Below are 16219 nucleotides of genomic sequence, written 5' to 3'. Positions count from 1 at the left end.
AAGAATTTTGTGTTTTATGAAATCCCAGTCCATTTTGGTAATATCAAAGTATGTTATGCTCAAGTGAATTAAATGTGCCCCTTCCCTATCCACTTCCTTACCCCTTTAAGAAATGAACACATTTTGTAGAACATAAACATTTACATAATATATTTTGAAATCGAAAGTGAGAAACTTTTCAGAGGTGGACAAGTTTCTTTGTATGGACAAATGCTTTTTTTGATTTGTTTTATAATTTCATACCTGATGTAAAGCATCAGGATTATTTTGGACATGTATTACCTAAAGGTAGCCAAGTTATTCTTTCAGATGATTTTAGTAATTAACTCAACGGAGTATAAAATTTTTACCATCATCAAGACTACATTTGTTACATTGCTAATTCATCTTATGCTACAAGGGTATTTCTCAGAATATAAAATGTTAGAGAAATTTCAAGAAAGTTGGCTTATTATATAAGTAAGCAGTATACAGAACTTCCAATCTTATACTATTTAAGTCTATCATATATTATATATAACATATGAAGTTATATATTACAAAATATATTATAGAACATATAACACTATTATATAACAATATTATGTAGTTAAGTATATGTTTTATATATATAGTTATATTATAGTACATTTATATATTTTATATATCTATATACTGCATATACTTGTATATTCCAATAGGAGTTCCTTGAAGGCAGGCACTATATTTTGTTTTTTCTATGTTTTTTTCTGTGTATCCCCATCAGAATCCCTGGAATTCTTTGAATCAACAATGGGGAACTTCTTTATAATTCTTGAAACACGACATCTCAATTACCTTTGTACTGGCTGCTCCCCAAACCTGGAGTGTTCTGTTTCCTCACTTCTACTGGTAGTTTCTCTTACTTCCTTCAAGACTAAACTCAAATTCTATTCTCCACAAGCCTTTTCTGGGTCCGCCCAGCTACCAATGTCTTTCTCTTCCATAATGCCTTCCATTTACACTGTCTATATTTATTTGTTGTTAATTGTTTCCTTGTTGTCAATCACATTAAAATAAAAGTTACTTGAGGAAAGGAATCTGGCACAAATTCTAAATAGATGTTTGTTAATTGAATTAGTAGGCATTTGATAAATGTTTATTTATTGAGAACAAACTAATGAAACCCTGGGTGTCATTCAAAACTTGCCTCTGATATTGATTAGATATATAGTTTCTTGGGAAATCTTTCATTTTCTTTATCTGTAAACTAAGGAAAATAATACTTATAACAGCTGTCTTACTATATGGATATGAAGCTCACATTAAGTAATTAATGCATGTAGAATATTTTGAGAAGCCTAAAATGCTATAGAAATATTACCAATTATAATTTCTTCTCAAAATACTTAAATAGGCTTTGTGTACAAACTTCTTATCTATCTAACATTTCTAAAATTATTTCATTCAGAAAATTTGTACTGAGAACCAACTTAGAAATAAACATTTGGAACACATTCTGTTTATAAACTGAAGAACCTTTGTACTTATTTCCCCCCTTATTGTCCTGAGACTAACTCTCCCATTAGCCTTTTGTTTTACCTTTTGTCTCTTGGATTTGAGCTTGTGTTGGCTCTAGGGAGTGAATCATTTCTCTAAGACAATATCAGGCACACAAAGATTTTGTCCAATTAGATTCTTATTAGGAAGCCATAGAGCTGAACATTAAGCTTCAATGAATCTTCTAAACTATAAGAACAGCCCTCCCCCACCTTCAAAGCATATAAGAAGGAATAGAAGTTCTGTTTTGCTGAAAGGTAGGATCTGGTTAAACTATGATCAGTGTCACAAGGTTGGGGTTTCTGATCTTCTGAACTGCAGCTGGGTAAGGAATTATAATTTTGTTGATCTACATAAGAGAATGAGAAAGCACATTTGCAAGAATGAGAAAGTATGCAAATCTAAGCAGTGTTGGCATGGAAGTGACTGTTTCAGAGGACAGTGTAATTATGGTTCAATAAATTACAGTTCTTATGACAGAAAAATGCAACCACCAATGCATAACTAATGCTGCTCCATGAAAACGGCTGTGAAACATCAGACTGAAGACAACCATGGCTAAAACTGAAATTTTGGAAGACAAGGTAAGAGCAGGAAAAGCTAAAAAAAAACCACATTCATAAAATCCACAACACATGAATAAATAATATTATGAAGAGTAGGTGATAATATAAACCTTTTATAAATTTATTCAAGGACAAGCAGTCACTAAGTTGGCAAGCTAATAAGTGAGGAAGAACTTTGGAATTAATAGTCATTCAAAAATACCTTTGGACACAATATTGATTTCTAACTTTTGTCTTAAAGATGGGGAAAAGAATTATGGAAAGTTTCATAGGTTTAGAGCTAGAAGGGAATTCAGAGGGCATCTAGTACAATGCCTTCATTTTATCTGTCTTTGTTCTTTCTATATTTCTATCAATCTATTTTTGAGACTGGGTCTCCCTATCCTGCAGAGGCAGGAAATACAATGACCATTCATGGACCAACCCCACTACAGATTTGCCTTGAAGCTTTAATGTACTTTGCTTACAACCTAGGCCATTTCTAAACTACTTGGAGGCTAGTGGCTCATCTGAATATGGATACCTGATTGGTTTTTAGTCTTTTTTTAGCTCAAAAATTGCAAGCTCAAGTGATACACCAACCTCTTTCCTTCTCATAATCAATATTATAAGTATTCACCACTACCTTCATCTCCCTCTCATTTATTAATGGAGAAATATGAGGTCTGAAGACTTGAAGCAACTTGCCCATATTTGTGCAGGTGGTAAGTGGGCAGAAGTGGATCTGGATGTGGTCCTATGACTGCACATGAAGTGCTTTTCTCCCACTAAAGAACAAATGAAGACCTCTTGAAAAATAACTATTGACAGAAGGCAAGCACAGGAAGTCTTTGAAAATCTGAACTCTGACAAATTGACATTTACATGACAGTTATCTTTGGGTATAAGGGGAATTTTTCTGATGGATTGTCTGGTTTGTTTTCAATTACAATAAAAATGTATAAAAAAAGAAATGTAGCATTGCTTTTCTTGGAATTGTAATCTGAAAATGACAGTTACAATACTGGCACTTCAATTCATGCAATTCATCAAATACTTAGCAATGACATACCATGGGCAAATCACTATTCTAGGCACTGGGGATAGCTTCAGAGATGACAGTTTCTGAGCTTAGTAGTGTTCTAGAGAGTATTGAATATATAAAGAAAAATATTGAACATACTGAGTATTGAATATATAGAGAAAAATATTCATTGCATTGGGAGCAAAGAGATTGAGTAGTAGAGTGGAAAGAGCACAAAAATTTGGAGTACTGAATTTGAAGTCATGGGACTTGAGTTCAAATCCAAGCTCTTTCACTTGATATCCATGTGTCCTTGGTTATTTAATATCTGTTGGCCCCAGTTTCCTCAGCTGTAAAATGAGGGGCATGGACTATACAATCTCTAAGTGTCCTTGCAAGTATAGATATATGATCCTATAATCCCAGAGACTGAGATAGGAGAGAACTAGAAGTCAAGTGCTCTAATAAATTAAAAAAAAATCAAGGAGGTAGAGATTACTTTTAAATTTTTATATTAGGAAGGGCTTCATGGAAGAGGTGGCACATGAGTTTTCTCAAAGCAAGGGAAGATGGAGGTAGGAGTGGTTTTGTTCTGGTTATGGAACAGTCTCTAAAATGGAGATGACAGGACAGGTTTGGGGAATTGTGAGTAGTTTGGTTTTACTGGAATATGACTTTATAAAGGGATGTGATATGTAATATGGTTGAAAAGGTAAGTTGTAACCAGACTCTGTAATGACATACACCAGAATAAAAAGATTGTATTTTTTTCCTAATGGTAACAAATGTGGAAATATTTAAAACAACACAGAACAATGAGAAAAGTGTGTTTATGTGTACACAAAAGAGAAACAGATAGACAGACATAGAGGCAGAAATATATGGAGAATCAAAGACACTTAAGAGAGAGACAGAAGCATGGAGTTTTAGAAGACACACACACAAACATACACAGAAAGAGTTAGAAGCTGACACAGACATAGAAAGGTCAGTATTATGGAAACGTAAGCATTGAGTTTATTTTTTCTACCATCAGCTCCTTGGAAGGATAAGAGATATGGGACTATGGGAGTCACTTTCCAAAGGCAGTGGGGAAAGTCTAGGAAGAATATTAACAGGAGTGACTGAGCACTGTTCTCCTGGGAAGCATAGTACCAGATTCTGATTGCCTGTTTTTTTCTAACCAAAAAAAAAAGTATGCTAGGAGGGGATCATGGGAAATGACTTTTTTAAAGTAAGAAGTTTCTATAAGTCAGGGGCTTTGTTTCTTCACTTGGGCATGAGGATATGCAAAGAGGAGAAAGTTGGGGGTGGGGTGTTTGGTAAAAATTAAATTTTTCCCTTCTATACCCAATGACAAACCTCAGCAGAACAAATGAGAAAATCAGATTTATATTAGTACTACTTAAGGAAAAGATTTATGTCAAACAATACATCTTTTTGCAGAAATATGTACCATGGCTAGAAGTTTAATTCTTGTAGGAACTTCAGAAATGATAGAACTATATTTATATATGTATATCTATTTATCTATTATTGATAAAAAATTTGAAGTCAACATTCTTTTCTTGTCAAAATTGAATGGGATGAAGACACTCTTATGATCCTAAAGTATAGATAATATATTAAAAGAAGATAATATACTAAAAAAAGGCTTCACCAACTTTAAGCATTTATTTGGATGAAATATATCAGATCATGTACTTTTATTTGATGCTCTTATTCTATCCTCAAAATCATTTATAAGCATGGCATTAATAAAATATGTGGTTGATTCTAATTTGGGAGATGCAAAAAAAAAAGAGCAATAAGGGATAGGACTTAATATTAATTGACCTGAACAGTTTATAAATATGCACAGCAAATTGCCAAATGTGATTCAGCTTCTAAAAATGAAAGCTATTAAATTTGGGGGAAAGTAATCTGAGACCATGGTCTACATACCAGGCATAGCATTTGCATTCCTAACTGTTGCTATTTGTTGGCAGGAGCTGGGTGTGTGTGTGGGAGTTCTTGTGGATAAAAGCAGAATTTTTAATAAAGGTTGCAGGAAGCCCAGGATCTCCCAAATAACATACAAATTTATGTGAGGGAAGAGAAATGCTGCCTTTTAGGGAATACCCTGGTGAAATAAGATAGAACCCTCTCATCTTAATGGTTTATAGACTTCTCCCATGATTTTTTCCGGCTCTTTCAAGGAGATCTGATACTTTTCTTAAGAGTTCTTTGGAAGAATTTCTAGTTTTGCTGAATTTATTTTTATTTCATTGATTACCTGGGCCTATATTTTGAAGCCCTTTATCTTTTCTTAATGCAGATAAAGAAGCAAACTTTAGAATAAAATCTAGGGGCAGCTAGGTGGCACAGTGGATAGAGCACCGACCCTGAAGTCAGGAGTGCCTGAGTTCAACTCTGACCTCAGACACTTAATAATTGCCTAGCTGTGTGGCCTTGGGCAAAGCACTTAACCCCATTGCTTTGCAAAAACTAAAAAAAAAGGGATAAAATCTATACTTCTTAGTTTAAGGTAAAATAGACAGACTGACTTGCAGTTGGAATTCTATTGATTTATCTTGTACAGCTAAAGCTTCTATTTCTTTTTGCTGATTAATTCAAGATTAGTTTATTGCCTTTATACATCTCATTATTGTTCAAGACAAGAAGCAAAAGCTTAACTCTAGAGCAGCTCCCTTCTGTTCCTTGAAATTTGTCATTAATCTCAATCTCATCTAGAAATGAGAAGTCTAGTTTACTTCACTTAAAGAGCTAAGATCTCCAGATTTCAGACCTGAGTTTATGATTTCATTCTTTGTTATGTCACAATAAGTTCTTCATACTTTCTGCTGCCCCATAACAATGAGGGAAGGTATCTAATAGTCCTGGCTAATTGAGTCTTTAGTTGTACACATGATGGAATAGCATTTTGACCAAATTGCTCCCCTTAATTTTACAACATTTGCTGGTTTGAAGGCAATGTTTATTCATGAGTGGTTTTGTGGGAATGAAGAAACTTATGGAGTGTTGAAAGAGATGTGTCCTGAAGATACTTTATCTTCCTACATTAAAGGAAATCAGTACATTCAGGTGATCAGAAATTTAGATCTGAAAGAAACCATAGAAGCCAGAAAATCCAACTCTCTCATTTTATTGATGAGAAAACTTTGACCCTGAGAGGTTAATATATGATTTACTCAAGGTCATACATGATTTGCTCAAGGTTTCAGTGTTTGAATTCAAACCTAGATATTGTAACTCAAATTCAATGTTCTTTCTAATGAACCATGTTGCTGTCCTGGGCTCAGGGAAAGACTCAAGTCAGTCAGTCAATAAATATTAAATTTCATTTGCTAAGCATTCAAAGAAAGGTAAAAGAAAATCTGTTCTCTTAAAGAGCTAGCAGGCTAATGGGAGAGGAAAATATGCAAACAACTATTTAAGAACAAGTTAACTACAAAGGGAATTTCTCTGTATTGGAAATAAGCAAAAAATAGAAGGCAATGCAATTAAGGAAGATCAAGAAGGTTTCCTGTAGAAGGTGGGATGTTAGATGGACCATAAAAGAAATGAGGGAAGCTAGGAAGTAGAGCTAAGGAAGGAGAGCATTCCAAATAAATGGAGCCCATGAAAATTCTTGATATTTGAAGACTGACAGTCTTGTTAAAGGAATAGTACGGAAGCAAGTGTTACTGGATGACTGAGTGTGAGTGATCAGAGGGAGTATAAGGGTTGAAAAGAGTGGAAATGTGGGTGTGTGGGAGGGGTAGGAGAGGACAGCACAATAAAAGATTTTTATATTTGATCCTGAAAGTGACAGGAAGACACTGGAATTATTGTTCTGGTCTAATAATGAGACATAAAGAAACTTTATTGAATGAATACCCATTAGGAGTTCCTTCAGAATTTAGTTCTTAAAATTTCAATTCTTAGACTTAAATTGTTGCATTATACCCTGTAATAGATTAACACTGCTTAGTCTCTGTTCTCATGCTTCTTTCTAATAAAATTCTTGTCAAAAAACTTTATGATGATGTATTCAGCAACACTTTTATAAATATATGATGACCAATATTAAACTGATGCTACAGTACAGCCTTTTATGGCATGTTAATTTTGCTAATGAATAGACATTTTTGGAAAAAGAATTTTAATAATACTTTCTGCTAAATCTCTCTCTCTCTCTCTCTCTCCCCCCCCTCTCTCCCTCTCCACTTATATGTGTAAAGGTGAAATTTTTAAAACATTTTTACTTTTCTGGATGTCATACTAGTACTGAAGATGACTGTATATGAAGATGCTGCTATCAATGGGAGTAATTTTTGCATAGGAAATGAAGAAGACAAACCTAAGCCCTGCAGTCTTTTTCTCATAAATGGTCAGCCAATTTTGGGACTCCTGTTACAGCTTTTAAATGGCTCCTCTAAAATTCACAAATACAGCAACAATTTTGTTGAAATGAAACCATCTCATGTTTGAGTGCATATACTGCCATTATTTGCTCATTGTTATAGCATCCCAGTAACTGGTTATCATGTTTTACTGGCCCAGAAGAGATCTTTTACTATCTGTTCTTTCTTCCAGGATGAGGAAGCTTTTGCTTTGCTGCTTTCTTCTGATCCAACCACTTTACACAATCTTCTAAGTGAAGTTGATTTGGACAGTACTGACTTCCCTGCTTGAGGGAAACATACCTTTCATATCTATAATTTGAAAAAGACTGAAAAAGAACCAAAGCAGGGTCTGTTTATGAACTGGGATAAAAGAAACATTTTGGGAAGTAATCTCACAGGAGAAGAGAGACACACTAACCTTGTAGCCCACAACTTCTGATTCATTTGCTAATGGTCTGACAGGTTCCCAACCAAGAGAAACCTGAGAGCCTTGCTGCTCCCACATAATGTTGCTTGGTGCTTGGCTAGGAGCTGAAAAATAAAAGTAAAAGTAAGTTTACAGGATGCATTTAAATATATTTATTCATTTTTAATTTTGATATTTTTGATATTTTATTGTGCTTGTGGTTAGCTGACATTATAGGCTTCTTTCCAGCAGGAGTTGGATAAAGTGGGGGTTTTTTTTGGATGTTTTTTCCTTTGCTCTGGGAGTGTCATTTTAATAGCTACTCTGCTGAGCTTATGAACCTGAATCCTTTTATCTCCCTTCTGTGTCAAAACTGCTTAGCCTTGTTTCACAGGAAGATAACCTTTGTCTACTGTGAATGCAAAATTTCCTGTTATTCTTTTAGAATTCAGATTTAAGCATCGAAGCAAGACTGTGAATCAAAATGACCCTCCAACTCTTTAGTTGCAGCCCAAGTGGAATCCAGAACTGCTGAAGATGTTTTCCTCTTTTCTGAAAAATAAAAGTTGCTGAGGTCACTTACGGGATTTCTTGGTAGCTGCCCGCACTTCACTGCTAGGTGGTCCGTAACCAGCACCATTGTATGCCCTCACTGTCAGATGATACAACGTATTTCCTTCTAATCCCGTCAGAATGATAGATGACTCGTTTCCCGCAGTTTTGACTGTTTCAGCTGCTTCTTCTTGCTCCATATCTTTCCAGTAACCCACCTGTTGACAAATCATGATGAGATAGATTAATGTACATTTCCCTTCCACTTGGAAGGGCTTGCACCTTTCTTAGATATTGCTGATTATCCATATATCGCAAAATCTCTTATATCACTACACACACACACACACACACACACACACACACACACACACACACACACAACACACACCCTGAGAAAAATCATTGAAATCATAACCTTTGCTATTCCTTTTCTGGCAGTATACATACCTACTTCCCTCACACACGTGGGGAGTCATTATGCCACATAAGTGTCGGACAGATCAATACAATTCACTGCCCAGTAGCCTGCTGGCATGAGGTGCTTGGACCAGCTATGTGGAACAGCAAAGATAAATGCTGACAGGAAATCAAAAATATCTCAAAGAAACTCAAGGCAAGCAGGTCATCAGGACCATTTACCATGCAAAGCCAAGAAACTTTGAATGAATCAGCTGGAAAAGGGGAATAAGTAATGTTGCCTTTCAGGCTCTGTCTAAAGAACAGTCCCCAAATCTGTGTCAGGATAATGAATAAGAGCTGACAGAATACCTTAGGATACCCTGTTGAGGGTTAGTCTTATTGAAATAGCATTGCTACCTGACAGGAAAAGGGAAGGATATTTGCTTGCTAGTATTCTGGAACATGTTTCTGTCAAGTACAATTTGTCATAAGCATCTTGATCTTTTCTTTAACCCAAAGTCAAGATGACCTCTCTGGAAGAACAAGTTCTTGATTGTTGGTGTTTGTACTAAATTCGCTCTTTTTGTGATACCAAATTGCTGATCTCTAATGAACAAAGTCTTATCCTTGTTCAGAGAAAAAAAAGTTTAACAAATAAAAGAGAGATTATTTTTCTAGCTGACCTGCCAAAGCACTGACCCTAAACCAATGCAAATGAGACAACCTAATTTATATGTGAATAACTCCCAAAGCTCAATTGAGAGCTGGGATCTCTTGAACTAAGACCTGCTTTTGCAAGTTACCTGCTGGATAGCTCCACTTGCATGTCCCAAATTATAACTTACATTTTTTTTAAACTTTCAGGTAGGCAAAGGCAATTCAATCTTAGCAGGTCTAAAGTCAAACTTTAGTTCCATTCTCCCATTCTCCCAATCTGCTCCTTGCCTGATTCCAATGGTATTTACCACTGACTCAGTCCTAGATTTAAGCCTTCTGAATCACCTTGGATTCCTAGTTTTCCTTTTTTTTTCAGATTTTTATTTCTCTAGTCAAAGCTAAGGTTCTTATTATCCTTTCCCTGGATAATAATAGCTCCCTAAATGGGTTCTACACTTCAACCCATCTTAAATTATGTTACCCAGATTAAGCTTTCTAAAGTGCCATTTGTTTTTTGTTGTTATTGTTGTTGTTGTTTTAATTTTTGCAAGGCAAATGAGGTTAAGTGGCTTGCCCAAGGCCACACAGCTAGGTAATTATTAAGTGTCTGAGGTCAGATTTGAACTCAGGTACTCCTGACTCCAGGGCCTACTCTATCCACTGTACCACCTAGCTGACCCCTAAAGTACCATTTGTAAATAGGTCATTCCTCTGCTCAAAAACCTTCCGTGATTGCCATTTTTCCTACTTATGCAAAGTACATACTCCTTTTTTAGTCACTAAAGTTGCTTCATAACCCGACCACAATATCTTTTCTCTTTATTATCTATTCTCATTAAAATCTTATGCTTCAATCAAATTTGCCTGTTCCCATTTCCCAAATATATCCATGCTTTATTATTTCTATGTATTTGTTCATATTCTTCCCTATAGTTGGAATAATATTACTTTGACCATTTTCACTTATTGAAATCCTTATTATCTTTTAAGCGCTAATGACAAACCTACCTATTTCATTAAACTTCCCCTGATTTTTCCGATTTTCATACGCTTTTAGAATGGCATATCAAATCTTCTCAGTATTATGGCACTTTCCTCAGGGTTTATTTATTCATTTGGTTCTCCCACAGTCCTTAAAAATGCTTTGCTCAGAGTAGGTATTCAGTAAAAATGCTGGTTAAGTTCATAAATTTGCTTTAATTCTGTCTCTATTCTGAATAGAAGGGGAATACAGTTAGGCAGTCACCCAGTCAGGAAGAAAATTTGTTAAGGATTTAGTATGTATTAAGCACTGTCCTAAGTACTGGGAAATATAAAGAAAAAACAAAAATATAATACTTATTGCTCAAAAGGAGCTTAAATTCTAAAGTGTGAGGTTATATGAATGTAAAAAGGTACCTATAAGAAACATAAAGAACCCTACATTAGGAGAATAGCTTCCTTCATTGAAGTTTGTTGATTTCCAGGTCAATCATTAAACTAGGCAAAAATTAGATCAAAGTGAACTCCTAGATGCTGGGCAGTTTGAGAATTCACTTAGTCCAGGAACAAACACATTATTTCTTTCCTCAGTGGCATGCTCTATTTTCTCTGTTATCTTATCTATTTTTTAAATAGGCCAGGTTGTCTGTAAAATAATTTAATATATATTTTGGATAGCTAGAGCATGATTAAATATAATGTTCAGCAGTCTGTATCTAGGTATAAATAAAGATTTTTGCCTTCTGGTCTTCTTTTAATACTGAACATTAAATATCATGATTAATCATATAAGTTTCAGCCTCTTAAAGCAAAGAAAAATGTTTTCTAATATTTGATGTTCATAGGATAAAAATACAGGTTACAGGAGGAGAAAGCCAGAGGGAAAACTCTAGAATCTACAAACCATTTCTCTTTGTTTCATGATGGAATGAAAAATGAGAAACTTCTGTTTCAGAGCTAAACGATGAACTAAAGTTGTTTTTAAAATAGAGAGTCCCTGTTACTCCAGTTATTGGCCTAGCTGAGGAAACATACACCTTGAGGACAACAGCAATGAACATCTTTTCATGGTGGTTCAGCCTTTTATCTATCCATCTGTATTCTTGTTGCTGAATTAACCTTGTGGGTCCTCATCTCTCCTCTGATAGTTGATGAGCAAGTTAATGTTTAGATTTCAGGTTTCAAATATGGCCAGTTCTTTTCTTCCCCCGTGCCCTCAACTCATCATTTTCTCTCATTAGATAAAAAAAAAATAGCAAATGATCTTCCCTTCCCATAATAAAAGGATTTTTATACTACCAATAATTTATATAAGTCCTAGGTTATACTTCATTATAACTTTTCCTTCTTCTAAAGGAAAATATGTGCATCATCACCATATATATATTTTTTTCCTTTTCAGGTCAATTATACTACTAAACTTTATGCAGAGCTGACCTTGAAGATTATTCCAATATCATTGGAGTTTAAACTCCTAGGGGCAAGAACTGTTTTTATTTTTTCTTTGTGTTCCCAGGGCTTAACTCACTTTGGGACTATTAAATCCCAAGAAAAATCCCAAATTGCCTCTTCTCTAGTCTCTCTACTCATATAACATAGAAGACCAGAAGTTCTTTCTCTTGATGAAGATTTGAAAATATGATCATCATTTGAAAGCATGGTATTTTATTAATGAGGGCATTCCCTCTTTGTTTGAGTTTGACAGAAACCAGTTTCCAGACCAAAATGTTGTGTTAGGGACAAATATTCAATTTACACTTCATATTTGGTATTTGCTAGAACACACCAATATGATATTCATATATTATAATTATTTTTTATTCCATATATGATCATACTTAGAAGGGTAAAACTTTAAAAAATAAAAATTAGGTAAATAAACAATGCTTAGTCATTCTTTTTAATATTGCTGAGAATATTGAACATGGAGTTTGGGGGTACGGCTGAGATTAAAAAACAGTTCACAGTGAAGAAAGAATATTGAGAATAATTTAGTGAAGTGCCTGCATTTACTTATCCCAGGAGATATTACTACTGTCCAAAGAAGATGACATTGAAGAGGGATAGAAACAGAATAGGGTTTCTTATTTTGATTTTAGGGTTCATTCTTATCTTTTCCCCAGATATTACATGGAATAACACCTAGAGGGAGAAAATTATGGGAGCATATTTTGTATTTAACATGCATGAATATGTGAAATTCTGATAGAAAATATTATTATTTTAATTAGAAGAATGAAATGCAAAGTTTCAGGATAGATAATCAGTAGCTCATGGAAGCTAATTCAGCCTAAAATATGTATTTATTTCCAAATGATACAATGACATAGTGGTTGAAGAAAAAAAGGAAATTCTAATTTGAGATATTGACTTTAAAATGATATAAACTTAGTGAAATGAAAATGTGGAAGCAATATGGTAGCATATGAGGCTTACAATTGCAAAGACCTGAGTTAATTGCTACCTCTGATATTTTTAAACTATGTAACCATGGACTTAATCTCTAGGTGTCTCAAGAATTTCCTTATCTATTAAATCATCAACTGATTATAAATTGTTAGAAGTAACTCCACGTGCAAATAAAAGTGCATGGATCCTTTGAACCATCATGCAAAAACAAAAATAACATGAACATCTCTGGAAAACTATGCTCCAAAGTGGGTGGGGTGTGAAGAGGAGGATGAGAAATGAATTATCTGGACTTCTTAATGGAATGCAGCATTATATTGGTATGCTTTTGCATTGATAAGAGAAGTAATTTATTTTGAAAAAGCATATTAATTTTAATTTGAAATTAAAATAAAAAGGAATGACTTTATCTCTATTTATCAAGCCATTACTGCAATCCATGACTGTCTGGTTGGAATGAATAGAATAGTGTCTGTACCTGGGGACCTGTAATCATAGGAGCTTAAAATTCATCTGCTGCTGTAACCCAGAGGAACTTTAAAACTTACTTAAGGGTAGAGATACTATACTTTATAACCATTCATATAACTTCTGTAACCAGGGAAATAGGACATGTCTTCTTATGTATAGAAAACTAAGTGAAGAGTTGGGCTTGAAACTATTGGTGGTAGTCACCAGGAGGGACATAACTAGACTCAGCCAGGGCAAAGCATTTATTTGTGTGAAGTAAGAAATATTTGAAAATTATACTCCCTGTATGTTATTGTAGAACAATAAGAATAATAGTAATATTCATATAATGTTTTAAGGTTATCAAAGTATTTTATGTGCATCATCTCATTTCATAGAAGAAGAAATTGAGTCTGAGAGAGGATATTGTTCTATTAGTAAGCATTGGAAGCAGATTTAAAACTTGAGTTTCCTGACTCCATGTCAGGTTATCATGCATGATAGCATGATAAATAAATAAATAGATAAAATAAATAGTTCAGTCATTTTCTCAACTCCCTGTGCCTTCATTTTGGGGCTTTCTTGCCAGAGAGATACTAAAATGATTTGTCATTTCCTTCTCCAACTCATTTTACAAATGAGGAAACTGAGGCAATCAGGATTAAGTAATTGAGACCAGATTTAGGTCTGGCACTCTGTCAACTGTGCCACCTAATTTCCCCAAACAAGTAAGTACTATGAAGAATAGAATGTTCTAGAATTTAAGTACTATATATAAATGTATTAAAAATTATATAATTTTTTGTTGTATTCCCTCATCCCCAATCTAAGTGCCTGTCTAACTTGCTTACTTCTAATTCCTGGTCATGGTCTTTTTGATTCCACTAGCTATTAGTGCACCTCCCTTTTATATGCATGTGTGTATGCATACATTCATTGCAAATATATATATATATATATATATATATATATATATAAAACTTGTGTGCTTATGTGTGTAGATATATACATGTATAGCTAAATATAATTCTATTATATACTAATTATTATGTATTATATATAGTACTACATAATACCATATATTATTATTATTATTATTTTTTAGATCCTGAACTTTGGGAATGATTTCTAGCAATAGTTATTTCTAATAATTCTCTTTAAAAATGAACAATTTATACATCTTATTTTTTTAGTTCAGCATAAACATATTTTACTTGTAATTTCTTTGTAGGGCAGTTCAAACTTGGAAGGTTATTCATCTACACACACATACACATACAAACACATATACACACAGAGGAATTTGGGGCATAAGATAGAAAAAAATGTCCTTGTCCTCTTGTCTTGGTTTTTCTCCTTGCTTGGCTTCTTTTATATGACAAGACTCATAGGATCTCAGGATGCAGAATGCTATACTAGACAATCTTTGCAGTTAGTTGGAAAGAAGCCCCTGAAGTGATCTGAGAAATATTTAGGTTGAAAATTTAGCATTTAGTGGAATTAAAGAAGTCTTTTTACCTCTAACAGACTGATCTTGCTTGGAAGAAGTAGATTCAAAGACAGAACAAATGTTTTGTGGTTCTAATTAACTTAGGTCTGTTTTTATAAAAAAGCTTGGTCCTTGGAAGTGAAGTTTGAAACTAGACAAGTCTCACTACTTATGGAAAGAATCAACTACACAGTTCTTGGGTGAGGTCTCTTTTTCTTTTCTTTTTCAACAAATTTTATTAATCGCTTCTTTTTTTAATATCATTAAAAGTTCCCCCAATGTTTCCATTCCTTCTGCGCCCTACCCCCAGATGCCATCCCATATGCCTTTTTCACTTAAAGATCTGAAACTTAGACTTTGGATTCTAAGCAGAGAACTCAGATACGAATCCCAGGTTCAGAGCTCAGTATAGGTGGCAGGAGAGAAAAAGATAAAGGAGAACAATAGATATGTCCAGTAGAACTATAAGACCAGAAGGGACCAAAGTCTAGCAGAAACTTCACACCAGGCCCACCAGGAAGCAGGTTAAATCTATTACATCACCAAAAGATACTTGTAATCCTTCCTCAAACAATTATAGCCTCCGTCAATAACAACCTTTCACAGAAAGCTAAGTTCTGTCATTTCTCTTTCACTTACTACATCTGTAATCATTTAACCTATGTAATTCCCACTTTGTTTATCTATAACAACATAACTATAACTGGCAACTGGGTGGCAGAGTGGTGAGAGTAATAGACTTGTAAAGAGTTAGAAAGGCTTGTGTTCAAATCATGACTCAGATTACTATGTGACTCCAGGTTAAGTTGCTTAGCTTTTGTCTACCCAGTTTTATATATAAAATGAGAACGGCTATAGCACCTTCCTTACGGGTTTGTTTTGAGTTTAAAATTGGATAATATTTTTAAAGTGCTTTGCAAAGGATGACTTAAATGTTAGTTATCATAGTTATGTTATAATGCTATACTATTACATATCATATATATTGTTATATTGTATTATATATGTGTTACATTTTATAACATTTCCCATATTATTATTTTCATATATTGTTTTTAATATTTAAGATAACATTATTTTTAGGATAAAATACTGTTTTAAATTTTTATTATTAATTATTATTATTATATAGTTCTTAGCATTATTGCCAGGAAAGTGTATTGTAATAAAAATATGATCTGTATATTATAATTTATCTTTCATGACTTAAAAGTCTTTTTGAAACTATTTTATCTTAAGCCTATGCCATCTCCTAGGGATAACAGGTTCCAAAAAGTTTTCTATTATTTGTAGCCCTTAGGGCTATATGTAGTACTCCTAGACAATCTACCCTAGATTCAAAGTGTTTTGTGGATGTCCAGTCCACTCAAACCACAGCTTGAGTCCCTTCCTTTTCCT

General features: G+C 34.0%; 1 protein-coding gene across 1 annotated transcript in view; it reads right to left on the bottom strand.

Annotated features, from left to right (window-relative positions):
* CNTN5 (contactin 5) overlaps nt 1-16219 on the bottom strand; it is a 566822-nt gene that overhangs the window by 17765 nt on the left and 532838 nt on the right. The window contains exons 17-18 of the mRNA XM_074214040.1: nt 8465-8651; nt 7894-8006 (exon numbers count right to left, since the gene is read on the bottom strand). Coding sequence (XP_074070141.1) covers nt 7894-8006; nt 8465-8651 — 300 coding nt within the window. The remainder of the gene's footprint in view (nt 1-7893; nt 8007-8464; nt 8652-16219) is intronic.

The sequence above is a fragment of the Macrotis lagotis genome, chromosome 1 (assembly GCF_037893015.1).
Source record: "Macrotis lagotis isolate mMagLag1 chromosome 1, bilby.v1.9.chrom.fasta, whole genome shotgun sequence".
NCBI classification, from domain to species: domain Eukaryota; kingdom Metazoa; phylum Chordata; class Mammalia; order Peramelemorphia; family Peramelidae; genus Macrotis; species Macrotis lagotis.
The sequence above is the reverse complement of the archived record's forward strand: the minus strand, read 5'-3'. Positions and strand labels throughout refer to the sequence as shown.